The 26017-nt window shown below is 37.1% G+C and overlaps 3 protein-coding genes and 2 pseudogenes across 3 annotated transcripts; all 5 read left to right on the forward strand.

Moving 5' to 3' along the window:
* Window positions 1-2815: 2815 nt before the first annotated feature.
* On the forward strand, window positions 2816-5363 carry LOC103453280 (UDP-glycosyltransferase 76B1-like). Its single transcript, XM_008392822.4, has 2 exons — window positions 2816-3506; window positions 3648-5363. Exons 1-2 carry the CDS (start codon window positions 3020-3022, stop codon window positions 4556-4558), a joined length of 1398 nt encoding a protein of 465 aa, XP_008391044.3. The 5' UTR covers window positions 2816-3019; the 3' UTR covers window positions 4559-5363.
* Window positions 5364-7179: 1816 nt separating this feature from the next.
* On the forward strand, window positions 7180-11021 carry LOC139197450 (UDP-glycosyltransferase 76F1-like; annotated as a pseudogene).
* Window positions 10192-11021, forward strand: LOC103453283 (UDP-glycosyltransferase 76B1-like). The gene is given in 2 exon segments (XM_029105918.2): window positions 10192-10654; window positions 10657-11021. Coding segments are annotated over 2 exon segments (762 nt in total). The 3' UTR covers window positions 10956-11021.
* A 773-nt stretch (window positions 11022-11794) lies between these two features.
* LOC103453302 (UDP-glycosyltransferase 76E4-like) lies at window positions 11795-16599 on the forward strand. Its single transcript, XM_029105916.2, has 3 exons — window positions 11795-13204; window positions 13584-14112; window positions 15794-16599. The coding sequence occupies exons 1-3, from the start codon at window positions 12694-12696 to the stop codon at window positions 15819-15821; spliced, it is 1068 nt and encodes a 355-aa protein (XP_028961749.1). The 5' UTR covers window positions 11795-12693; the 3' UTR covers window positions 15822-16599.
* Window positions 14898-16555, forward strand: LOC139197451 (UDP-glycosyltransferase 76B1-like; annotated as a pseudogene).
* Window positions 16600-26017: the final 9418 nt, after the last annotated feature.

Raw genomic sequence — 26017 nt, forward strand, 5'->3', positions numbered from 1 at the left:
TCATTATATGAAATTTTCAAAAAGAGCGATCACTCCACTTTTTGATTTTTATCACGGATGTGACTCCACGTAAAAAGCACTTTGTGTGTAATTACAACACACGATTGAAATAAAAGAAGTAAAAACAATAATATCAGTATCCCTCTTTTCTTCTTTCCTGCAATCTTTTGTGTTATGGTTATGAAACTAAATAGTGTGATATCTTGCATCCGCTTCTCTCCCGTCCCTCGCGAAGGCTATCTCACTAACTTTTTTATTTATAACAAAAATTACATACAGAGTTTTACAAAGGATTTTCCCTTTCGGAAAGCTCCTTGAAAAGCTTAAGATTTTATAAACATACCTTAAAAACACCCTCCAAAGACACATAACAGGAGAAGAACTAATTTATCAGTTACATTATTTATGAAATTGAACTATATATGCAGCAGGTTGGTAAAGAAAAGCACAAGCCTTAGGACGCGTTTACTAATCCGTAATCAGATTGAAGGGAATTGAATTGAGGATGAATCAGATTGAGGAGGAATTGGATTGAAGATGAGTTAGAATCAGATTCTTATTAAAAATGTTTACTAAAACTTTCTGGAATCAGAGTAAGAATGACATTTATCTATATAAACTGTTTACTAGTTCACATGAATCGGAATATAAACTAATATGATTACTAAAATACCCTTGTTATATTAAATTATTTTTATATGCCGATTAAAAGAAAGTCAAATGATATAAAATAAAATTAAAAAGCAAACTAACCAATTACCAAACCCCAACCTAATTGTTCCTCTCCTTCTCCTCCTTTCTCATCTTTCAACAGTTTGAAATTGAAGGTGGGTTTGTGGCCGATGGGCAGTGGTGGTGGTGGCGATGATGTTGAAGGATTAGTTTACAGGGCTGTGATTTCATGTTGGCTTGGTGTGGAGGCTTGGTTTTTGACATTTTGTTCATAAAATACCTAATAAAATTGCAGCAAGGTTCTTCTTGGTTTTTGGTTTGATCTACATTTGTAATTTAATTGTTGTGGAAGATGATGGTGGCCGAGTTTATGTCCTGGGAAAGGCAATGGATGTGCGACGGTGGTGATGGAGAAGGAGAGGGATAACACTATGGACGAGAGCTTGGGTTTCTTTGGAATTTCCACTTTTATGCGAGGGCACAATGGGTAAGAAAAATGGATTCCTCGCCCCCTCAATTGTCACATCCCAGCCCGAGGCCTCACCACATCCCGGACTCGACTTTGCCGTAGCACAATATTGTCCACTTTGGGCCCCGACCATGCCCTCACGGTTTTGTTTCTGGGAACTCACACGAGAACTTCCCAGTGGGTCACCCATCATGGGATTGCTCTCGCACGAACTAGCTTAACTTCGAAGTTCTAATGGAACCCGAAGCCAGTGAGCTCTCATAAGGCCTCGCGTTAGGTAGAGATGAGAATATACATATAAGGCTTACATGATTCACTCCCCTGAGAGATGTGGGATGTCACAATCCACCCCCCTTAAAGGCCCGACGTCCTCGTCGGCACACTTCCGGCCAAGGATTGGCTCTGATACCAAATTGTCACATCCCGGCCTGGGCCCCCACCACATCTCGGACTCGACTCTGTCGTAGCACGATATTGTCCACTTTGGGCCTTTACCACGCCCTCACGGTTTTGTTTCTGGGAACTCACACGAGAACTTCCCAATGGGTCACCTATCATGGGATTGCTCTCGTGCGAACTCGTTTAACTTCAGAGTTCCGTTAGAACCCGAAGCCAGTGAGCTTCCAAAAGGTCTCGTGCTAGGTAGAGATGAGAATATACATATAAGACTTACATGATCCACTCCCCTGGGCGATGTGGGATGTCACATCATTCCTCCGGAATCCAAATACCATCCCATAGTTAGGAGTCCAATTGCTCCAAATTTCGGAATTGGATTCCAAAATTTGTGTGGGACCCACTAATTTTTTATTCCCTTAGATTTGGTAAACACCGGAGTATTCCGTAATTAGAATTCAATTCTGTTTCTTGATGCCGATTATCCTTACGTAAACGTGCCCTAAGTGCCTAACACACACACACTCCCTGTAATGGTTGGAGAGAAAAGGTCAGAGATTGATTTATAAAATAGAAAACTTTATTTTAATCCTTAAAAAAGATGAGTTTTAAATTATAACCTTATATAAGATTAAAATCTAATTTTAATCTATGATACATTTAATCATCTCATTTATTAATTACATTTTGATGTTTTATTTCTTTTTTCTTTCTTTCCTATTTTAAATGTATTAATTACATTTAATTTTCATTTTCATTTCAGTCATCATAATATATTTTGATGTCTCCATTTAGGTAAACTAATTTTTTATATAATATATTCGAATACAATTTGTATAATCTTTCATTTAGATACATTAATTCATTTGATATATTTCAGTATATCCATCGATACAAATATATAGGTACATTAATTCAATATAATGCATTTCGGTACGTAAATTTTGGTACACTAATTCAATATAATATATTTTAGTACATACATTTCGGTATTGATATTTAAGTACAGTAATTCAATATAATACATTTTGGTACATACATTTAGATTCATTATAATATATGTAAGTACAAACATTTCGATACAGTCATTTATGTACACATATATTTACATATTTATGTGTCACTAATTTCTTTTAATATTTTCTCGTTTATGTTCATTTATAATTGAAAGAACTAATATGTGCATATCAATAAAATTAAAATTTTAATGTGAAGACATTAAATAACAAAAATAGAATATAAATCTTAATAAAAGTACAGAGATTAAATTAAATATGTAATCTAGCATCAAGGTTTTTTTTTTTTTTTTTTTTAATTCTAATATTTTGCAAGGACTAATGTTCAAAAACCCCTTCCCCTTATAAAATTAGGCACAGAGATTGTGACATATGCCCTAGCTTCCAATTAGCTAGTATAAATAAAGAACTTTTGTGATTGATTAGTCACAACATTTTCAAGCCAAGCAACCACATAATCCCTCTAATGGAGCAGAGCAAACACCGGAGAGTGATACTCTTCCCCTTGCCTTTTCCTGCATCACATATAAACCCAATGCTGCAACTGGCCAACATTCTACACACCAAAGGCTTCTCCATAACCATTATCCACACCAACTTCAACTCTCATAACTTCAACCCATCAGCCCATCCACACTTCACGTTTATCTCAATCCCTGACGGCTTATCTGAATCCGAGGCGGCCACCAATAACATTCTCCATCTTTTTTCTCTTCTGAATGTCAAATGTGTTGAACAGTTCCGCGAATGCTTGGCTAGCTTGTTATCTGCTGACGCTAACTCAGAGGAGCCTATTGCTTGCTTAATTTCTGATGCTATCTTTCACTTCACACAACCTGTTGCTGAGAGCCTCAAGCTCCCAAGGCTTGTGCTAGAGACCATGGGTGCCACTTCCACTGCTGTTTATTATGCATTTCCTCTTCTGCGTGAAAGGGGTTACCTTCCCATACAAGGTACAACCCTACAAGCAATTTCATTCTTAACATTGCATATCAGTTAATTCGAAAAATTTATGTGTAGCACGGTCACGTGATATTACTAATTCATGTATACTAATGTGACAACTAATATTTAGTTAATTGTTTTCCCAATAGATTATCGACTAGAAGAGCTGGTAAAGGAGCTTCCACCTCTCAAAGTCAAAGACCTTCCGGTGGTTAAAGGGTGCGATGCCGATAAATATTTTGAGTTCATTGTTTACTTGTTAAGTATAACTCAGGCCTCAGATGGACTGATTTTCAATACTTTTGAAGACTTTGAAGAAACTTCACTGGCCAAAATACGCCACGAATATCTACCCAATACTCCAATTTTCCCAATAGGCCCATTTCACAAGTATTCCCCTTCCCCTTCTTCAAATAGCCTATTGTCACAAGACCAAAGTTGCATTTCATGGCTAAACACTCAAGCACCAAAGTCAGTTGTTTATGTGAGTTTTGGGACCGTTGCCAAAATGGAAGAAGCTCAATTTTTGGAGATAGCTTGGGGACTATGCAATAGCAACCAACCCTTCTTGTGGGTGGTTCGACCTGATTTAGTCCATGGATCGAATTGCCTCGAACAATTACCTAGTGGGTTTGTCGAGACTTTGAACGGGAGGGGACACATTGTGAAATGGGCGTCACAAAATGATGTGTTGGCCCATCCGGCAGTTGGAGCCTTTTGGACCCACAATGGTTGGAATTCTACATTCGAGAGTGTTTGTGAGGGGGTCCCCATGATTTGTACGCCAAGTTTCGCCGATCAAATGGTTCTTGCAAGATATGCGAGTGAAGTTTGGAAGGTCGGGTTGCAGATTGAAGATGGGATTGAGAGAGGTTTGATTGAAAAAGCAATTAGGAAAGTAATGGTGGAGAAGGAAGGGGAAGAGATGAGAGACAGAGCCTTGAAGCTAATGGAGAAGGCAAATCTTTGCCTCAAGCAAGGTGGCTCCTCAAACCAATCTTTGGATGGGTTGGTTAAACACATTTTATCATTCAAACCATTTGGTGTTCCACAAGAATAACATATATAACCTCCCCTTGCTCCGCTCCCAACCGTAGTTGATTCCGACTGCCGTTTTGAGAGACGGACGGTGTTTTCCCGACGTACATAGTCGTTTTCTTGGTGTTTATTGCCAATTTTCTGGTTTTCTTTCTTTCCATCCTTTTTTTCTCCCTATCTTCCAAATCCTGATATCAAGTTTGGCTCCCCTTCGCTGCAAACCCATCCCCCCCCCCCCCCCCCCTCATGCTTCCCCATATTCATCTCCTCACCCAGCCATAAATTAGACCTGGAAGTGCTTCACCTACTTGACTCTCTAGATCCACACCTCATAGCCCCTTGCCGTACCTGTTTACCGGAAAATTTGGGCGAGGTGTGGTACGATTCGCATCATAACAAGGGTGTTTTACACACCCCCTTTTGCCCTGCCCCTGTTCGTTTGCTTGTCTGGTTTCATGGATCTCTGTGCAGGTGCGGCTATGAAAGGTTGGGATCTCGGTGGTTCAATTTGTTTCGGCATTTCAAGATCTGATTTACGGTTTGGGTGTGTTTTTGGGTATGGGTTTGCGTGGTGCTACACGGCTTTTGCAGGACTCAACTTGGCGTTGTCTCCGCGGCTGCAGTTCCTGTCGGTGCGGCTACAGTCGCTGGTAGCTGTTTGTTGTTGGAGATTAGGGTCCTTTTTTTGTCTGTTGTTGAGTCTTTGCTTGTGTGAGCCTCTTGATATTTTGAGACTTTGAGTTACTGCTCTGCTTTGGCTTGGACATTTTTTTTTGTGTGTAATTTTCTCTCTTTTTAATGAAATATTAGCATATGGGAGTTGAATATCAGAGTGCGCAACGAATAAAACTACAAAATAATAGAAATATTATTAAACAAACAAGAATGCCAGAATAACTACAAAACCCTAAAAGGCTACATTGTGACTAACTTATTTCTCAACTGAATAACAAGCATGCTATTTATAATAAACTAATCCTAATCCTAAAAGGTAAGAAACCGAAACCCTAATACTAACGGGTTAAGCCCAGAAAACCAAACATTCAAATAAACCAAAATACAAATATTTTTCAACACCCCCTGTCAAACTCATAGCGGTACACAATATGAGTTTGCCAACAAGCAGATGTAGATGTAAGCCTCCAAATTCCAATGCTGATGCCGATGTCGATAACGATACCAATACCAACTTCCAAACAAACAATAAAAAAATCCAATCAAACAGACCATATATTTCTTTTTGCCCGTGTGGGCCTTCAAACAAAGAACCAACGTTTTTTGTCTTTATTCTTTTCTACCTTTTTTTTCTCCTTTTATTTATTTTATTTTATTTATTTTTTAAATCCCCCTCTTTTTTCTTATTCCTTTTTCTTTCTCCTTCTTCCTCTTTTTTTCTTCTGTTTCCTTTTTTTTTTTTAATTTTCTTCCTTTCCTTCTTTCCTCCTGCTGGGCCTTTTTTCAATTCATGCAGCAACCAAGTCGAGCAAAAGGAAAGGGATTGCAACAAACAAAACAACTCCAGTGCAAAGTCAAAATGCAGGACTTTATACCGGTTGCGACAGATTCGAATCGTAGAAGTCGATGTGGGTACGACCCGAGTCAAAGTGCAGATCAAGCTATGAGATGCAGGTTCGTGAAGGGTGCAGATGCTCCAGATGCGGTTTAGACTACCAACAATTAATATCGAAATCTAAAAACAAATAAACTGATACGAGCAAACAGAAGTAGATTAAATCCCGAAGGATCAAACCTACTATGATACCAAATTGAATATCAGAGTGTGAAACGAACAAGACTACAAAATAATAGAAATATTATTAAACAAACGAGAATGCCGGAATGGCTACAAAACCCTAAGAGACTACATTGTGACTAACTTATTTCTCAACTGAATAACAAGCATGTTATTTATAATAAACTAACCCTAATCCTAAAAAGGTAAGAAACCGAAACCCTAATGCTAACGGGCTAAGCCCATAAAACCAAACATTCAAATAAACCAAAATACAAATATTTTCCAACAATGGGCACACACAAAGTGTGTGAGAATTTTTTTATTTTGTGTTTTTGAAATAGAAGGAGAGAGGAAGAGAGTGATAGAGAATGTGGAGGTGTGAATTTTTTTATTTTTATTAGAGATATATTAGGATCACATGTAAGTGATGTTTTGAAGAAAAAAAACAGTAAAATTGTTGCCTCATATTTCTTATTCATATATTTTTTTTAATTAGATGGTTAAATTGATAATTTTATAGAATTTTAGTTGACAATAAGTGTTTTATTAATTAATATAGATTTGTTTTTTGGCCAAAAAAAGAATAACATATGTTGGGGAAATCCAAGTAGACAGAGCCCAGCTCAATAAGCAAAAAAAAGTGTGCACTCTAACAAACTATGAATATTTATTTTTTATTTTTGAAAAGCAATAGTTGTAATAAATTAAATTGTTATTTGTTAAAATGTGAAGAAAATTGGTAGGGATCCAACGAACATCACAATGCATTATCAGAATTACATTATGCAAATAGGATCAAGATTTCGTCCACCGTCTTATCTGCGAGTCTAAAAGTCGTGAGCCCGTGATTATGAAAAAAAAAAATTCAACATCAGTGATCCATTCAGTCTGAAAAAGTTTTATGAGTTGCGTGAGTAAATTTGAGACGGCTGCTCTAGTTTATATAAAAATTTGTCCTAGGTTCGTTTTTTAAAGGATAATACCAACATTCATATGCTATGAAAGGGCATATAAACCCTATGCTGGAACTGGCCAACATTCTCCATTCCAAAGGCTTCTCCGTAGCCATCATCCACACCAACTTCAACTCCCTCAATCCTTCAACCCGAAACCCACACTTCAGCTACCATTCAATCCCTGTTGACTTGACAGAAACCGAGGCCTCCATCAAGGATCTCACCGTTGTTCTTTCTATTCTAAATGCTAAATGTGTTGAGCCTTTCAGAGAATGCTTAGTCGGGTTGTTGTCCGATGGCGTTAATTCGGAGAACCCCATTTGCATGCTTGATCTCCGACCCTTTCTTCGATTTCACTCGATCGGTTGCGGAGAGCTTTAAGCTGTCGACGATCATGTTAAGGACCGGGGGTGCCGCTTCCTTGGCTGTTTATGCTGCATTTTCACTACTCAAGGAAAATGGTTACCTACCAATATCAGGTAAACTCTCAAGCCAACAAAACCCTGTTATTAAATCTGTTTTAATTTCATCATTGTACATCCATATAATGAGTAGAATGAGGACACTGTACCAAGACTAATGACTCGTTTATAATTCTTTCTATAAGTAACATTTTTATTTTTTGTTCGTAAGAGATTGTACAATGCTTTTGTTATAAACATGTCTAAAATTTTATTAAAAACTCTAAGTGCTTCTTGGCAAAAACTTCAAAGTGATTCTTCTCCTTCTTCTTTAGAAATAACTATAGATCCAAAAATGTACCACAAAATACTTTTTGACTTTTCTAAAAGGGATCCCAAATTGGTACATAAACAACTTATGTTGATTTGGATTAGAGTAGTGCTATCCTTATCATCTATTAGTGTCATCTCTTTAATAGATGTATAACATACTAATACATGTAGTCCCATCTCTATTAGATAGATGGTACAAATGATAATATAAACAGATGGTAAATGTAGTATTTTTATTTGGACTAAGATAACTAGCCAGGTTAGCATGTTTAGAGCATCTTCAATGATGGACTTTATATGAGGCTGAAAAAGTGGTACATATGGCCCAATTTAGAGCTCTAAGAAATCTTTAGGACTCTAAAAATGAATCCCTCCCAATGAGTGACTATATACCTTTTTGGCTCTATATGAGGCTAAATATATTTCTGGCTCTGTATGGGGTATATATTTATTTATGTAATAATTTGATTATGCTGTAAATTTATTGTTATCTTAACTTTTCTTAAGTTAATTTTTGGACATGTTATCTTAAATATTTTTAGGAACTTTTCATGTCACATCCCGGCCCAGGTCCACCACATCCCGGGCCCTCTTTACCACCGTAACACGATATTGTCCGCTTTGGGCTTACCATTCCCTCACGGTTTTGTTTTTGGGAACTCACGAGCAACTTCCCAGTGGGTCACCCATTCTGGGAGTGCTTTGACCTCCTTCTTGCTTAACTTCGGAGTTCCTACGGAACCCGAAGCCAGTGAGCTCCCAAAAGGCCTCGTGCTAGGTAGGGATGAGAATATACATTTAAGGATCACTCCCCTGGGTGATGTGAGATGTCACATTTCAACCTAAAAAAAAATTCAAATTCTAACAAAGTTAGATTAATTTGATCACCTATGCACTGTTAGATTAGGTTCTCACCGTTGGATTAGGCTCTCTTATCTTAACCTCAGCTATTGGTTTATGTTTCGGTTTAGGTCTCTAAACTACCAATGTTAAATTTCATCACTTTTTTTTTATGAACTTTTCAATCTAGAAGATTAATGAGAGAGCACAATATTTTTTTCTTAATTAATAACGCACAGAATATAGCCGTTGTTTGTTTATGTTTTCTTAATTAAACAAATGGTTGAAAAATAAATTCTTAAAATCATGTTTTGAATTAGAAATGGACTCCATTTCTAAACTTAAAAAAAAAAAAAAAAAAAAAAAAAAAAAAAAACCAAGGTCGGGCCCTCAATTTGGTGTGGGTCTTTGTGGTTTTTGGTGCTAGATGTAGCCTATTTTTTTTTACTATCCAAAGAATGAAATTGCTAGCCCATGTAATGGAAGTAGCTTCATTTTCTAGCCCATTAGAGATGAATTTTTTTTTATTAGAGCTACAAATATAGTAGCCTCAAGGACGATAAAGCCACATTGATGATACTCTTATCCCTTGCTTTCCCTCCTCATAAATTAACATTTTAGAATATGCACAATCTTGTTAAAAGACAAAATATATGTACTTACTAGAAAACTTGTATTTGGCTTTCTATTTTGACAGAATATATATACTTGCTAAAAGTGTTTTAATTGGAGTAGTGTTATTCACTCTTTTTTCCCTCTCACACATCCTTATTAGTTTTTGTCTATTGATTTTCTTCAATTAATTTGATTTAACGATCAAATATTAAGAGGAGTATGTGAGAAATAAAAATAGGCGTGTGTATAGCATCACCCTTTAATTGCCTGAATATATAATACATGGCTGACTATGTGTATTAATTATTAGCGCACATAATTGAGTAAGGATATAAAGTGCTAGTCGTAACTTTCTTGTAGTGATTATATTGCCGAAATATTATTGCTACAAAGATTTAGACAATTTATTTTTGACCTTTTATTTTGACAATAGTTAGATTCTCGCTTAGAAAAACCAGTGACAGAGCTTTCACCTCTCAAAGTTAAAGATCTACCAATGATGACGAACTGCGACCCTGAGGTTTTTTATAAGGTGATGACCAACATGGCAAATGAACCCATGGCTTCTTACGGACTAATTTTAAATACTTTTGAAGATCTTGAAGGACATGCACTTGCCACAATTCGCCAAGAATATTACCCCAATATTCCAATTTTCTCACTAGTCCATTTCACAAGTGTGGTCCTACAACCTGTTCTTCTTCAAGTAGTTTATTAGCACAAGACCAAAGTTGCATTTCATGGTTAGACACTCAAGCTCCAAAATCTGTTGCTTATGTTAGCTCAGGCCTCAGATGGACTGATTTTCAATACTTTTGAAGACCTTGAAGAAACTTCACTGGCCAAAATACGCCACGAGTATCTACCCAATACTCCAATTTTCCCAATAGGCCCATTTCACAAGTATTCCCCTTCCCCTTCTTCAAATAGCCTATTGTCACAAGACCAAAGTTGCATTTCATGGCTAAACACTCAAGCACCAAAGTCAGTTGTTTATGTGAGTTTTGGGACCGTTGCCAAAATGGAAGAAGCTCAATTTTTGGAGATAGCTTGGAGACTATGCAATAGCGACCAACCCTTCTTATGGGTGGTTCGACCTAATTTAGTCCATGGATCGAATTGGCTCGAACAATTACCTAGTGGGTTGGTTGAGCCTTTGAACGGGAGGGGACACATTGTGAAATGGGCGCCACAAAATGAAGTGTTGACCCATCCGGCAGTTGGAGCCTTTTAGACCCACAAGGTTGGAATTCTACATTCGAGAGTGTTTGTGAGGGGGTCCCCATGATTTGTACGCCAAGTTTCGCCAATCAAATGGTTCTTGCAAGATATGCGAGTGAAGTTTGGAAGGTCGGGTTGCAGATTGAAGATGGGATTGAGAGAGGTGTGATTGAAAAAACAATTAGGAAAGTAATGGTGGAGAAGGAAGGGGAAGAGATGAGAGACAGAGCCTTGAAGCTAATGGAGAAGGCAAATCTTTGCCTCAAGCAAGGTGGCTCCTCAAACCAATCTTTGGATGGGTTGGTTAAACATATTTAATCATTCAAACCATTTGGTGTTCTACAAGAATAACATATAAATAGTTCATCAAAACTGTTTTGTTCCTGTTTTTTTGTCAAACGATATATTTTGTTAGATTAATCATTAACGGGATTTGAACCTACATCGTCATATAAGGGCTCAATACATTTCCACCATTATTGTTCTTTTATTTTGACATTTTTTATTTTATTTTTTTATCACAAATTAACATTTATTTAAAACACGGGGCCAATCCAAAAAAGGCAAAAACCCAACAGAGATTAAGGAAATCCAAGTAGACAGAGCCCAGCTCAATAAGCCCAAAAAAGTGTGTATTCTAACAAACTATGAATATATATATATATATACACACACACAGAGAGCTTAAGGGGAGGGATCCCCATTTTTTGAAAAAAATGGGGATTAGGTGTGGGGCCCACTTCACATCTAATTTCAACGATCCGAACCGTCTATTTTGTTAGTCTCGATTCATATATCATCCTTGCAAAATATTAGCTAAATTGGAAATGTTTAAGACATCTAATTGGGTTCAAGGAAATGAACGAATACTTTGTTATATAAGAAAATATGAAATTTGATATTGATAATTAAATAGGCAAATGATTTCGGATTGAATTGAATTTTTGCAAGGATGATCTATGAATCGAGACTAACAAAATAGACAGTTCGGATCGTTGAAATTTGATGTGAAGTGGGCCCCACACCTAATCCCCATTTTTTTCAAAAAATAGGGATCCCTCCCCTTAAGCTCTTTGTATATATATATATATATATATATATATATATATATATATATATATATATATATATATATATATTAGACAACGATAGCAGTAATAGGTCAAATTATTGGTTGTTAAAATGTGAAGAAAATCGGTATAGATCGAACCAGTATGATAATGCATTATCAGGAATGAGGATCATCTTCAGATTTACTTTGTGAAAATCTAGGAGATTATTTAATCGTGTTTATTTATCATAAATCTTGTGGTCAATTTTTGTGAGATGTTATTTGTGTTAAATTTTAAATAAAATATTTAAAATAATTTATGATTGCATGATATACGATAAATATATACAATTAAAGAGTCACCGGAATCCTAAAATAGAGGACCTATCCTATCCTCATTCCATTATCAGAATTACTTTATGCAAATGGGATTCAAGATTTCCTCCACTATCTTATTTGCGAGTCTTATCGTGAGCCTGTAGTTCAGAAAAGAAAAAAAATCAACATCAGGGACCCATTCAGTCAGAAAAAGTTTTAGGAGTTGCGTGATTAAATTTGAGACGGCTGCTCTAGCTTATGTAAAAAGTTCGTCTTCGGTTCGGATTTTTTTTTAATATTTTTTTAAGGATAATACCAAATGAACAAAGTTGCTTAAAAAATACAGGAGTTTCTGCTCTCACTCAATAACGAGAAATTTTTTAATGAGAACGAAATACGGGATAGTACACCACGTATCACTATAAAAATAGTGGGATATATATATTAAAAAGTTAATAATTAAAAAAACACAATTTTCCATCACTTATATAAAAATACGTGATGTACCATTTGTATTCCGATTACAATGAAAATTTTCTCACCAATAATAGCTTAACTAGTATCCGAGTTGTTTGTTCAAGCTCTTAATTTTCAATGATTTTGGACACTCATCAAGTTGTTATTGGATGAGAGCTCCTGCTTGTTTTTTTATGTAACCAAGCTTTATTAATACCAAATTCATATGCTATGCAAACAAAAAACAATCTCGATTCAAAAATGGAGCAAAGCAAAGGCAGGAGACTGATCCTTTGCCCACTGCCATTGCAAGGGCATATAAACCCTATGCTGGAACTGGCCAACATTCTCCATTCCAAAGGCTTCTCCGTAGCCATCATCCACACCAACTTCAACTCCCTCAATCCTTCAACCCGAAACCCACACTTCAGCTACCATTCAACCCCTGTTGACTTGACAGAAACCGAGGCCTCCATCAAGGATCTTACCGTTGTTCTTTCTATTCTAAATGCTAAATGTGTTGAGCCTTTCAGAGAATGTTTGGCCGGGTTGTTATCCGATGGCGTTCATTCGGGGAACCCCATTGCATCCTTGATCTCCGACCCTTTCTTTGACTTCACTCGATCGGTTGCGGAGAGCTTTGAACTGCCGACGATCATGTTAAAGACTGGGGGTGCCGCTTCCTTGGCTGTTTATGCTGCATTTCCACTACTCAAGGAAAAGGGTTACCTACCAATATCAGGTAAAATCTCAAGCCAACAAAACCTGTTATTACATGTGTTTTAATTTCATCATTGCACATCTAAATAATATGAGTAGAATGAGGACACTATACCAAGACTAATGTCTCGTTTAGAATTCTTTCTATAAGTAATATTGTTGTTTTTTATTCGTAAGAGATTATAAAATGCTTTTGTTATAAACATGTCAAAAATTTTATTAAAAACTCAAGTGCTTCTTGGCAAAAACTTCGAAGTGATTCTTCTTCTTCTTTAGAAATAACTACAGATCCAAAAATGTTTTGGTAACTACAAAACACTTTTTAACTTGACGGATAGGGGGACTAAATATTTATTCAAAATCTTTTCCATCTAACGTGTATTATACAACGGAATTCATAGGCTCACAGCCTCACAAGCTAAGCAAGACAGTCGTTCTTAGAAATTCAAATGGAGCAGAGCAAAGCCCGGAGAGTGATACTCTCCCACTGCCATTCCAAGTGCACATATACCCTATGCTAGAACTGGCCAACATTCTACACACCAAAGGCTTCTCTATAACCATTATCCACACCCGCTTCAACTCTCTCAACCCTTCAACCCTAAACCTACACTTCACCAACCATACAATCCCTGTCGACCTGTCCAAAACCGAGGCCTCCACAAAGAATTTCCCACTTCTTCGTTCTACCCTAAATGCTAAATGTGTCGAACCTTTCAGAGAATGCTTGGCCGTGTTGTTATCCGATGATGTTACTTCGGAGGAGCCTGTCGCTTGCTTGATCTCCGACACTTTCTTTGATTTCACTCGATCGGTTGCCGATATCTTTAAGCTTCCGAGGATCATGTTTAAGGACCGGGGGTGCCACTTCCTTCGCTGTTTATGCGGCATTTCCACCGCTCAAGGAAAAGGGTTACGTACCAATACCAGGTACAATCTCAAGCCAACAAAACCCTATTATTAAATGTGTTTTTATCTGATCATTGTTACTAATCCACGTAATATGAGTACACTGAAAACACCATACTGACATTTTCTTTGTGTAAGTAGCATTTCTGTTCGTAAAAGAAAATGCAATTTGTACTTTTATTATAAACATGTCACAAAATTTTATTAAAGAGAAATTAGGTTTTCATCCTTCATTTTGTTACTCAATTGATTAAAATCCTATACCTTTTCAAATTTTTATCAAGGTCCTTGGGTATTAATAACATCATTAATTATTTCAATAATAAAATATTTTTTTATTTATAGATATATTCATTTAATGTTAAAAATGTTACAATTAGTATATTTATATTTATGACTATATTTTTTATCATATATTTTTAGTTTTGGTTTGTACCCATTTTTAATTTGTAATTCTTTTTTAACTTGTACCAATTTTCTTTTCAATTTTAATTTGTACCCATATATTAATTTCTTTTTGTGCCCATATTTTTTAAAGTTTATTTGTATTTGTACCCATATTTTTTTTATTTGTACTTTTTATTTTGCTAAATGTACCCATGCTAATTATATGTACCCATTCATGTAAAACTTTTTAATCTTAAAATGTACTCATTTTTAAATATACCAATTTGTTATATGTAAAATGTACCTTTTTTTATATATAAAATCTATTCAGTTTTTTTCTAATCCATTTTTAAACTTATATGGGTACATTCTTTTTTCTTTGATTTTAAAATGTATTCATGTCAAGTTTAATCGAAGAAATTTACTAATGTTATTAAGCCTAATATCTTCTCTTTTTTTTTGTGATTTTGAAGAATGTACCCATGTTTTGATACAATAAATTTTTTGGTTAATTTTGATGAATGTACCCATGTTTATACACACACACACACAATAGTATGTTTATATTTTAAATTTTTTAATCCCACAAATTATGGTTTTTTTATATTTAAAATCTCATTTATATAAACAACTAAAATTTCTAATTTTTAATTCAAAAAATATAGTAACGTACATAGAAATAAATTATCACATTAATTTCAGGGACCTCGATCAAAAATTAAAAACCAATAAGGTTTTAATCAAAGAATATTCATAACTAAAGACCGCATCCAAAATCTCCCTTTAAAAACCCAAGTGCTTTTTGGAACAAAAACTTCATAGTGATTCTTCTTCTTCTTTAGAAATCACTCTATAGATCCAATCATATTTTTGTTTACCAGAAAACACTTTTAACTATTTTAAAACGTCCTCAAATTGGTACATAAACAACTTATGCCAATTTGGATTAAGCTAAATAGCCAGGTTAGCATGTTTATCCCTTGCTCTCCCTCCTAATAAATTAGCATTAGTTTTAGAATATCCATTATCTTGTTAAAAGGAAAACTATGTTTGTATTTACTAGAAAACTTATATTTGACAATAACAAGATTCTCGACTAGAAGAGCCAGTGATGGAGCTTCCACTTATCTAAGTTAAAGACCTACCCATGATAGCCAATTGCGACCTTGAGGATTTCAATCAACTGATAACCAACATAGCAAATGAAACCAAGGCTTCTTATGGACTCATTTTCAATACTTTTGAAGATCTTGAAGGACATGCACTTGCCACAATTCGCCAAGAATACTTACCCAATATTCCAATTTTCTCACAGGGTCCATCCCACAAGTGTTGCCCTATAACCTCTTCTTCTTCAAGTAGTTTATTAGCACAAGACCAAAGTTGCATTTCATGGCTAAACACTCAAGCGCCAAAATCCGTTGCCTATGTTAGCTTTGGGAGCGTTGCCAAGATAGATCAAGCTCAATTTTTGGAGATTGCTTGGGGTTCGGCCAATAGTGGCCAACCCTTTTTGTGGGTGGTTCGACCCTGATTAGTTCAAGAGTCGAACTGGGTTGCAACGTTACCTGATGGGTTTCTAGAAGCATTGAACAAGAGGGTAAATGTTGTGAAATGGGCTCCACAAAGAGAAGTATTGGCCCACCCAGCAGTTGGAGCCTTTTGGAGTCACTGTGATTGGAATTCTACGTTAGAGAGTATTTGTGAAGGAGTGCCTATGATTTGTATGCCATGTTTCAGTGATCAAATGGTTAATGCAAGATATGTGAGCGATGTTTGGAGGGTAGGGTTGCAGTTGGAGCATGGGATTGAGAGAGGTGAGGTTGAAAGAACAATTAGAAGACTAATGGTGGAGGAAGAAGGGGAAGAGATCCAAGACAGAGCTTTAAAGTTGATGGAGGAGGCAAATCTTTGCCTCAAAGAAGATGGCTCTTCATACCAATCTTTAGTTGGCTTGGTTCAACAAGTTTTTTTACATTTTTTTAATAAAGTTGATTGATTGAACGTGGAAAGAGACGTATGGCAGCCAATTGTGTTAAAGATATCATAAATTTAAAATTGCTCCAAACTTGTAATATCTTTACACTTGAGGTCCTAAATTTAATTATAATACTTATAATATTGCTTGTATCATACAAAAACATATTTTCATGATGTATAGGTAAAATATCTGCCAAATATTGCTAATTGTATTATCCATCTTTACAGACATGAAAATATTTCTCTTGTCCATATAGGCAACGTCATATTCAAATTTGTCATTTTCATGTTGGAAAAACTTGTTTTAGACATTATAACTTATCAAGTCAATTGATAAGATAAAATGACATCACATCGTCAGTTCATTTCTACGTAAGTTTGCTACAAGCACATCGACATGCATGTAATCGACTTACCAATGATATAGATAATATGGATTCCCAACTTTTCAATATTTTCTTCATTGCATGAGTTCAAAGGCATGCTCCTGATTTGGATCCAGAAACGCACTAAGTCCATCTGCATTTCCAGATCAATCTTGGATTTAATTTGGTGGATTTCCTTTGGGGAAAAGGTGCAAAAAGGGTTTGCAGAGATCTGAAAAAACTAAATATTGTAATCAGACCAGGGGATGAGAGTTAAAATAAAATCTTGAGTGGAACTTGATGGATGGGGGGACTAAATGTTTCTTCAAAAGCTTTCCATCTAACATGTAGTGTATATACGAAATTCATAAGCTCACAAACTAAGTAACAGTCGTTCTTAGAATTTCAAATGGAGCAAAGCAAAGGCCGGAGAGTGATACTCTTCTCACTGCCATTCCAAGGGTACATAAGCCCTATGCTAGAACTGGCCAACATTCTAAACACCAAAGGCTTCTCCATAACCATTATATATCCACACCCGATTCAACTCTCTCAACCTTCAACCCTAAACCCACACTTCGCCTACCGTTCAATCCTTGTCGACTTATCCGAATCCAAGGCCTCCACAAAGAATCCCACTTCTTCGTTCTACCCGAAATGCTAAATGTGTCGAGCCTTTCAAAGAATGTGTTTGGGTTAATATTTGAACTTTGGGGCGAAGGAACAGAAGCCTAACAAGAACCAAGAAGGCATGACTCTGCCCGAAGGCCCAACATCAAACCCATTCGCCTAGCCCAAGGCAAAATGATGATTCCACATTTAATGCAAAGACTAGTGGCTTGAAAGAAGTGACACTTGATGGAAATCAACCTACTCTCAACTCAAAAGCACTTTCTGGATGGCAGAGTACGTAAATTACTGATGAGTCACTACCCCTAAGTTGCTTTCGAGCAGGAACCAAGCTACAAGCAGTTAGGCTAATTCGCCTATAAAAGGAGGAAGAGGGCCCAGAGACAAGGACACTCAACCAATCAAACAAACAAATACACAAACTTTGCTCAAGCCAGATTTGCATACGAAGCTGTAGTCAGCCCCCAACCTCAATCATTTTCAGGATCAACCCTCACAAAAGCCATCTTTTGTCTAGTTTAATAGCTCTGCTGCTCACCAAGTAGTATTGATTTCTCTTGTAACTTTATTTGTCATCCATTCTCCTTTGAAACCCTCAAACCCCTGTAGTGGCAAAGAAAAGAAACGGTGAAAGGTCCAGCCTTACCCGACAAGGTTCAATCTTGCCCAATTCCCTTTATTTTGTCTTTTACTTAATAGATCTAGTGTTGTAATGAATTCCATAGTATGTATTCAAATCATTTTAGGTCTTTTAATGATCCAAAGTTCAGCTTACTCTCGGATCTGGTTTTAATTAAAGGGTTTCACTATCTTAAGAGTGGATCCACTTAATGATGTGATTAGACCTGAACCTCTGCCCCTTTACCATACAAGATATACAAAAGTCCTTGATCTCAAGGCATAGAAAATAACCTAATCTGGACTTAACCCATCCACGACAATCCTTAGATAATGAGAAGTTAGAGTAACTTGGGGCACAAGTAATTGACTTAAATCCACTCATTTCACATCTGCCATATTGAGATGGCAGTGGCACGCCTCAGCACTTAAGTTAGTTTTGACTGTGAGCCTCACGACCTATATCTAAGGCCCGACAAAGACACCTTTCAGAATTAATCCTGTCCTTTTCTTGCAGCCTGACGAACAAAGCAAGAACCCGACAGTCAACCAAAGTGCCAACTCTACGGAGAGCTGTGTGCTCGAGCCAGGAACGATCACAGACGATATTCCTGCCCGAACAGAATGCTTGGTCGGATTTTTATCTAAGATATTAATTAGGAGGAGCCGGTCTCTTGCTTGATCTCCGACACTATCTTTGACTTCACTCGATCGGTTGCGGATATTTAAGCTTCTGAGGATCACATTAAGGACCGGGGGTGCCGCTTCCTTCACGGTGCCCCATTTCCACTTCTCAAGTAAAAGGGTTACATCCAATACAAGGTATAGTCTCAAAGCAACAAAACCCTATTATCAAATGTTTCCCTTTTATCTAATCCATAATTGTACAATCTTATAATTTCACAAGTCATAACGTAAGTGAACAATGCTGCTTATAAAATCTTATGGAAGAGCCGAAGAAGTAATATAAACAAGTCGAAATTTCAATTAAAATTAAATGCTTTTTGAAATAACACTTTGAAGCGCTTCTTCTTATTCTTCTTAAAAAGTTGCTTCTAGACCCAAAAAACGCTTTTGATTATCATAAAACACTTTTTGGCTCTAGAAAACCTTAATAACTTCTACAATATAGGTTATGCCAGTTGGATAAGAAAGTGTTTTTGCACCATGCTCAAATTTGAATCCCCCACATTTAAAAATTGGAAGTTCGGGTATTTGACCCGGAGTATCCGGGAAAAAGCAGAATATTTGATAGAAGAATAGGAGATCCTTTTGAACAACTTGTTATAATAGGAAGGCCTTATATCTTCAAATTAATTCATCAAGTTGATGATAAAATACATGGACGTCCCAGTGGACACCATGCACTTGCTACACAACAACCCCTTATTAGAGGAAGGGTCAAGTAAAGGGGACAACGGATAGGAGAAATGGAAGTTCGGGCTCTAGAGGGATTTGGTGTAAGTATGTATCGTCTTTTTTTTTTCTTAACAAAAAAAAAGGAGAAAACCACTTGCTAGAAGACTTACATTTTGCTTTTTGAGTATGTGTCGTCTTTTTTTTTTTTTTGCCTGGCCGTTGGATTCTACATTGGAGGGAGCATTAGTGAGAGCGAGCGAGAGAGAGAGGTTTTTTTTTGGGGGGGGGGGGTGGTGGGGTGGAGTCCTATGATTTGTACGCATGTTTTAATGATCAAACAGTGAGGGCAAAATATAAGAGTAAGTCCACCAGAGGGCTTTTTGCCCAGCACCCAGCCGAAAAAATAGGCCAACCCCCAGTGAATCCCCTCCAGTTGACCCAATTGACTGGCACCCAGCCCATGCCAGTCTCTAGCCCAGTCCAAAATTGACTGAGGTGTGGCCCGGTCCATCTGACGCCAGCGTGGTGTCAGACGGCATATTAAATTTTTTTTGCACCAAGCGCGTGCAGTTGACGCGCGAGTGGCTGACAGGTTGGGCCCGCGGCGCAGGCGCACTGACTTCTCACCAGGGAGGCGACGTGGCACGCTATGTGTCGTTGGATTTCCAACGGCTAGTTTTTCTAGACCGTTGGATTTCCAATGGTAAAAAAAATTTAAATTTTACTTTTAAACTGGATCGTCCGATCACAAATCAACGGTCCACGTTAATTCCCCCAAAAATAAATTAAAAATTAAAAAAAAGGCCCAACGGTAAGATTTATTACCGTTGGTCACGTGGCAGCTCCTTGGCTCTTGGATTTGAAAAATTTTCAAATCCAACGGTCGAGATTAATTAAATACATTAAAATTATTAAAAAATACAGAAAAAAAAAAAAACAGAAAATTTTTCAAAAAGTTATTTTTTTTTCTTTAAATACCTAACCCTCATCTTCCACCTTTACACCACATTTCAATATTTTCTACACTTTCTATACTATCTACATTTCAATATTTTCTATACTATCTACATTTCAATACCTAACCCTCATCTTCCACCTTTACACCACATGGCAACCAAGATCCTAGCACCACATATCCTAACTCAAGAGACTTTGTATAATTTTTATGTAATTTCTTATTTTTTTAGAATTTTATTTAATTTCTTATGTAATTTCTTATGTTTTTTCTTTCTTTTTTCTTTTGAACTTTATTTAATTTCTTATGTAATTTCTTATGTTTTTTTTTAAGGTTTGAACTTTGTTTAATTTCTTATGTAATTTTTATGTTATTTCTTATTTATTTTTATTTAATTTATTATGCAATTTTAATGTAATTATTTATTTATTTTTGTACTTTATTTAAACACATGAAATAAGATTACATAAACTCACCAATTAAACTTAAAAACAAAACACACGACATAGAATTACATAAACTTAAAAAAAAATACAATTTATTCTTCAACCACAAGCCTCATTTTAATTATCTTCGTTTTCATGCAATCCCCACTGGTGCTCAATCAAGTCATTCTGGCGGGTTATGTGCTAGTATGGCTCTTGCACATCAGTGTACCGTTGAACGATCAATTCATTGTAACGTCCATCGCATTCCAACGGCTCGTGTTACACTGGATCTTCGGTCCGATCAGGAGCACAGTAGATACGTGTTCTTGAGTTGTTCATCGGATCCGGCTCATATTCATCGACGGCATCATAATCATACTCATCTTCAACAATCATGTTGTGGAGAATAATACACGTCATGGATCGAAGAGCCTCGACATCAAACATTCTAGCTGCAGCCTTGATAATTGCCCAACACGTCATCGTGATTGGTTGAAAATTTTATCGAAATCTGGGCTAAATTATTGTAAACCGGAAGTGACACGTGGCGTGTTGGGATTGGTCGAAAATATTATCGGAAATCTATCCACAAAATAGTACGTTCGGATAATGACACGTAGTATGACATGATTGGTTGAAAATCTTATCAAAATCTTGGCTAAATTATTGTAAAACAGAAGTGACACGTGACGTGTCGGGATTGGTTGAAAATCTTAGTAGAAATCTATTCACAAAATAGTACGTTCAGATAATGACACGTGGCGTGACAAGATTCGTTAAAAATCCTATCCGAAATTAAAACTATTTTATTTTTTTATTCTTTTAGAAAAAAATTAAAAATATTTTAAATGGGCTGGGTGCCAGCGCATTTTATAGGGGTAGAGATCGTTTGTGCCAGCGTATTTTTTCACTAGGTGCCAGCGCATTTTATAGGGGTAGAGATCGTTTGTGCCAGCGCATTTTTTCACTAGGTGCCAGCGCATTTTTTTAGGGGTGGAGATGCATTGGCCTATTACTGTTCATTGAAGTCTATTATTGTTCACTGGAGTGGATAAATGAGCTGAGTGCTGGCACAAAGTCCTTAGGAGTGGACTTGCTCTAAAAGTGATGTTTGGAAGGTTGGAGGTTGGGGGTACAGTTGGAGCAGGGGATTGGGGATTGAAAGATGTGAGGTTGAAGGGACGGTTAGAAAAGTAATGGTGGAGAAAGAAGGAGAAAAGATGAAAGATAAAGCCTGAAGTTGATGGAGAAGACAAACCTTAATTGAAAGATCAATGAAACTACTGAGAAACTACACATATATAATCATAAGTAGTAATCGTAATTGTAATGAATGTGGAAAGAGACATATAGCAGTCGCTTAGCATTTGCACTTGAAGAGAAAGAAAACTAAAAATTAAAAAAATTGCTGCAAAATTGCAAATCAATTGATTAAGAGCATATGCTCTTGTACTCGAATTCTTATGTTCCATTTCCCCTTAATCAAAATTTTGCTTGTATAAGAAACAAAAAACGTAATACGCAAACAAACCAAAACTGATGCAAAGCTCACCCTCCTTCCATTGAAGGGAAACAAACAATCCTGTGATAGTACGACGTCATTTTAAGAGGAAATAAAACCATTCCATAAGATGGACGACAAACACGAAACTTCATGTATTCTATTTTGGCCTTGTTCCAGACGGTGACATCTGGATGTGAGATATGATTCTCGCTTGATGAGGTAGCCCTGTCTAACGGAGGTGGATTGTCTGCTCTCCCATTTTTGTACTCTTCCTATCCATTTCTATTTGTGTGATCACGGTTAAGCCACGTCAACATTTTATATTCTTATTATTTTTTGTTTTATTATTTATATAAAAAATTAATATAAAATGTTGACGTGACTTAACTGTGACCATACATCACAAGAGGGGATGGGTAGAGTATGGAAATGGGAGGGCAGACAATTCACCTCCTTATCTAACCAGCATGTGGGTTCAGAAGAAAACGACTTCCCTCGACCCATCAATCATAGAAGGTTGCGTGAGTAAATTCGCAGCTCAACTTACTTATAGGTCAATACAAAGCTATTCTCTTATTAATGTAGAACTCATTTTCAATAGGGAGTTTTAACGAAAAGTCCGCGATACTGTTCACTTTAACGAAAAACCATATTTTTATACTAAAAAGTCAATCCTTATACTATTCACTTTACCCATTATTTTGTCCTTATCGTTAAAACTCAAAGTTTTCAAACTATTTTCATTAGTTTTCCATTTTCAATATGTTCACTACGTATGAAATGCCCTTTTCAATTTATTTATAAGGCCATGCAAAGTCTTTTCTCTTAATTTACTTATAAGCTCATGCAAGGTCCATTTTCTCATCAATGTGGAACTCATTCTCAACACGCCCTCACACACATGTGAATGAGTTTGTTGAGAATAAGTCTCACATTGATGAGATAATAGATCTTGCATAAGCTAAATCTATTTAGTTGATTTGATTTATATTTTTAATTTTGATCAATTTAGTCTTTGTGTTTCACTCAGTTAATCAATTTAGGATAAATTACACTGTACCACCTCAGGTTTGGGATCTATTACAATCACATACAACATCTTCAAAACATTTCACTTTCATACCTCACCTACTATTTTATTTCAATATAATACCTCCATTAATTTTTTCATCCATTGATCCGTTAAGAGCTAACGTGGCTGCCAAATTTACCTCACGTGACAAAAAAAATAATTTTTTATTCATTTAAAAATAATTAATTAAAAAAAAAAACCATAACCCATCTTCTTCCCCCAGACCCCCCTCCCTGCAACCTAAACCCTTATCCCACCCCACCCTCACCTCCCCCGCAACCCCCCCCCAACCCTACCCCACCCCCACCTCCCTCACAACCCTCCCAACCTTGCCTCACCCAAAACCCCCAAATCAAAAGGCGAAATTGAATTCCCGAGACGAAATGAGGGAGTTGGGGTTTTGGGAAGGGCAAAGCAAAGGGACTGAGAGAGAGAGAGAGAGAGAAAGAGAGAGAGAGAAAAAAGATAAGTGGATTGAGAAGGAGAAAGCAGCTACAAGACCCAACCCGTCTTCTTCTCCTTGTCTCTGTGGGGGGGGGTTGCGGGGGAGGTAGGGATGGGGTGGGGTGGGGGTGGGATAAGGGGTTTAGGTTGCAAGGAAAGAGGGGGTGTCGGGGAAGAAAATGGGTTAGGGTTTTTTTTTATTATTTGTTTTTTTAACTTTTCATTAATTAATTAATTTTAAATGAATAAAAAATTATGTTTTTACCACGTGGCACAAATTTGGCTGCCACATGACACAACTGTGACAACCACGTCAGCTTTTAACGAATCAACAACAACAACAACAACAACAACAAAGCCTTTTCCCACTAAGTGGGGTCGGCTATATGAATCCTAGAACGCCATTGCGCTCGGTTTTGTGTCATGTCCTCCGTTCGATCCAAGTACTCTAAGTCTTTTCTTAGAGTCTCTTCTAAAGTTTTCCTAGGTCTTCCTCTACCCCTTCGGCCCTGAACCTCTGTCCCGTAGTCACATCTTCGAACCGGAGCGTCAGTCGGCCTTCTTTGCCCATGTCCAAATCACCGGAACCGATTTTCTCTCATCTTTCCTTCAATTTCGGCTACTCCTACTTTACCTTGGATATCCTCATGCCCAATCTTATCCTTTCTCGTGTGCCCACACATCCCACGAAGCATCCTCATCTCCGCTACACCCATTTTGTGTACGTGTTGATGCTTCACCGTCCAACATTCTGTGCCATACAACATCGTTGGCCTTATTGTCGTCCTATAAAATTTTCCCTTGAGCTTCAGTGGCCTACGACGGTCACATAACACGCCGGATGCACTCTTACACTTCATCCGTCCAGGTCGTATTCTATGGTTGAGATCTCCATCTAATTCTCCGTTCTCTTGCAAGATAGATCCTAGGCAGCAAAAACGGTCGCTTTTTGTGATCTTCGCTAGATTGCTCCGGTCATTAGTGTGGATAAGTATATAAATGAATAGAGATAGGAGAGCAAACACAAGATGTACGTGGTTCACCCAGATTGGCTACGTCCACGGAATAGAAGAGTTCTCATTAATTGTGAAGGGTTTACACAAATACATAGGTTCAAGCTCTCCTTTAGTGAGTACAAGTGAATGATTTAGTACAAATGACATTAGGAAATATTGTGAGAGAATGATCTCGTAATCACGAAACTTCTAAGTATCGGAGTGTGGTATCGTCTTGACTTGCCTTATCTGTCTCATAGGTAGATGTGGCATCTTCTCTGGAAGTACTCTTCCTCCATCCAGGGGTGGTATCTTTAACTGGTGGAGATGCACAAGGTAATGTATCAATTTCACTTGAAGCTTACTTGTAGTTTCAGGCTTGGTCAAGCGCGATACAAACCATGTAGTAGGAGTCTCCCAAGTCGCCGAGCTAGGGGATTTGCTGAAAGAGGTGACAGACAAGGTAAGCAATCAGAGCTCCGGCTGATTGTTCACCTTCTCCCCATCTTGCAGCAGCATGAAGGATAAAGAGAAGAAAGATGAGAAGAGATGATATGGGATACTTTTGCTTTTGAAGAAGTAACTTTCCACAGGCTTATTCTTGAACTGAGCTGGAGGGTTTTCTGGTTTCCTCCAGAGCCGACTGAAGAATTTGAGGGTCAAAACAAGTCCATCAAATCTAGAGTACGTTCGACCCTGCTGATATGGGATACTTTTGCTTTTGACAGAGTAATGGATGTATCGGCACGTGTGCTGTTACGCTTGTCTCCACATGCTTCCTTGTATCCTTCGCACTTGCCCTATCTGTTCCTCAAGCAGATGCGGTATCTTCCCTGGAAACATAAGATGTTGAAGATGAGTACTCGAGAGCAATGCCAGGTAAGTAATCAGGTAAGGGGTTCCAGGCAATCAGTTCCTGGCTGGAAGCTTGATTCCAAGTGCTGACTGATTGCTCTCTTTCTCCTTGTCTTGCAGGTAACAACAAGGCCAAAGGAAAAGACAGGGAAAAAGCATGATATGGGATACTCTTGCTTTTAACCCTGATGATATGAGATATTCTTGCTCTAGTATAGCTTGTTTGCAAAGGTATTATCGGGGGGAAAGAAAGCTGAATATTTCGAAAGGCTTCGTTGGGAGTGCCCTCTCAAATATGAGGAAGGGTTGAACATTTTTGCAGGTCTGCCTGTCC

Source organism: Malus domestica, chromosome 07 (genome assembly GCF_042453785.1).
Source record: "Malus domestica chromosome 07, GDT2T_hap1".
In the NCBI taxonomy this organism is placed as follows: Eukaryota; Viridiplantae; Streptophyta; class Magnoliopsida; order Rosales; family Rosaceae; genus Malus; species Malus domestica.

Bases quoted from the DNA above. Each gene is read 5' to 3' on its own strand.
- LOC103453302 (XM_029105916.2), top strand. From the start codon at position 12,694: ATGCAAACAAAAAACAATCTCGATTCAAAAATGGAGCAAAGCAAAGGC. The intron at 13,205-13,583 runs GTAAAATCTCAA...CGGAATTCATAG, and splicing joins GGGTTACCTACCAATATCAG to GCTCACAGCCTCACAAGCTA. The intron at 14,113-15,793 runs GTACAATCTCAA...ATTTTCTCACAG, and splicing joins GGGTTACGTACCAATACCAG to GGTCCATCCCACAAGTGTTG.
- LOC103453280 (XM_008392822.4), top strand. From the start codon at position 3,020: ATGGAGCAGAGCAAACACCGGAGAGTGATACTCTTCCCCTTGCCTTTT. The intron at 3,507-3,647 runs GTACAACCCTAC...TTTTCCCAATAG, and splicing joins GGGTTACCTTCCCATACAAG to ATTATCGACTAGAAGAGCTG.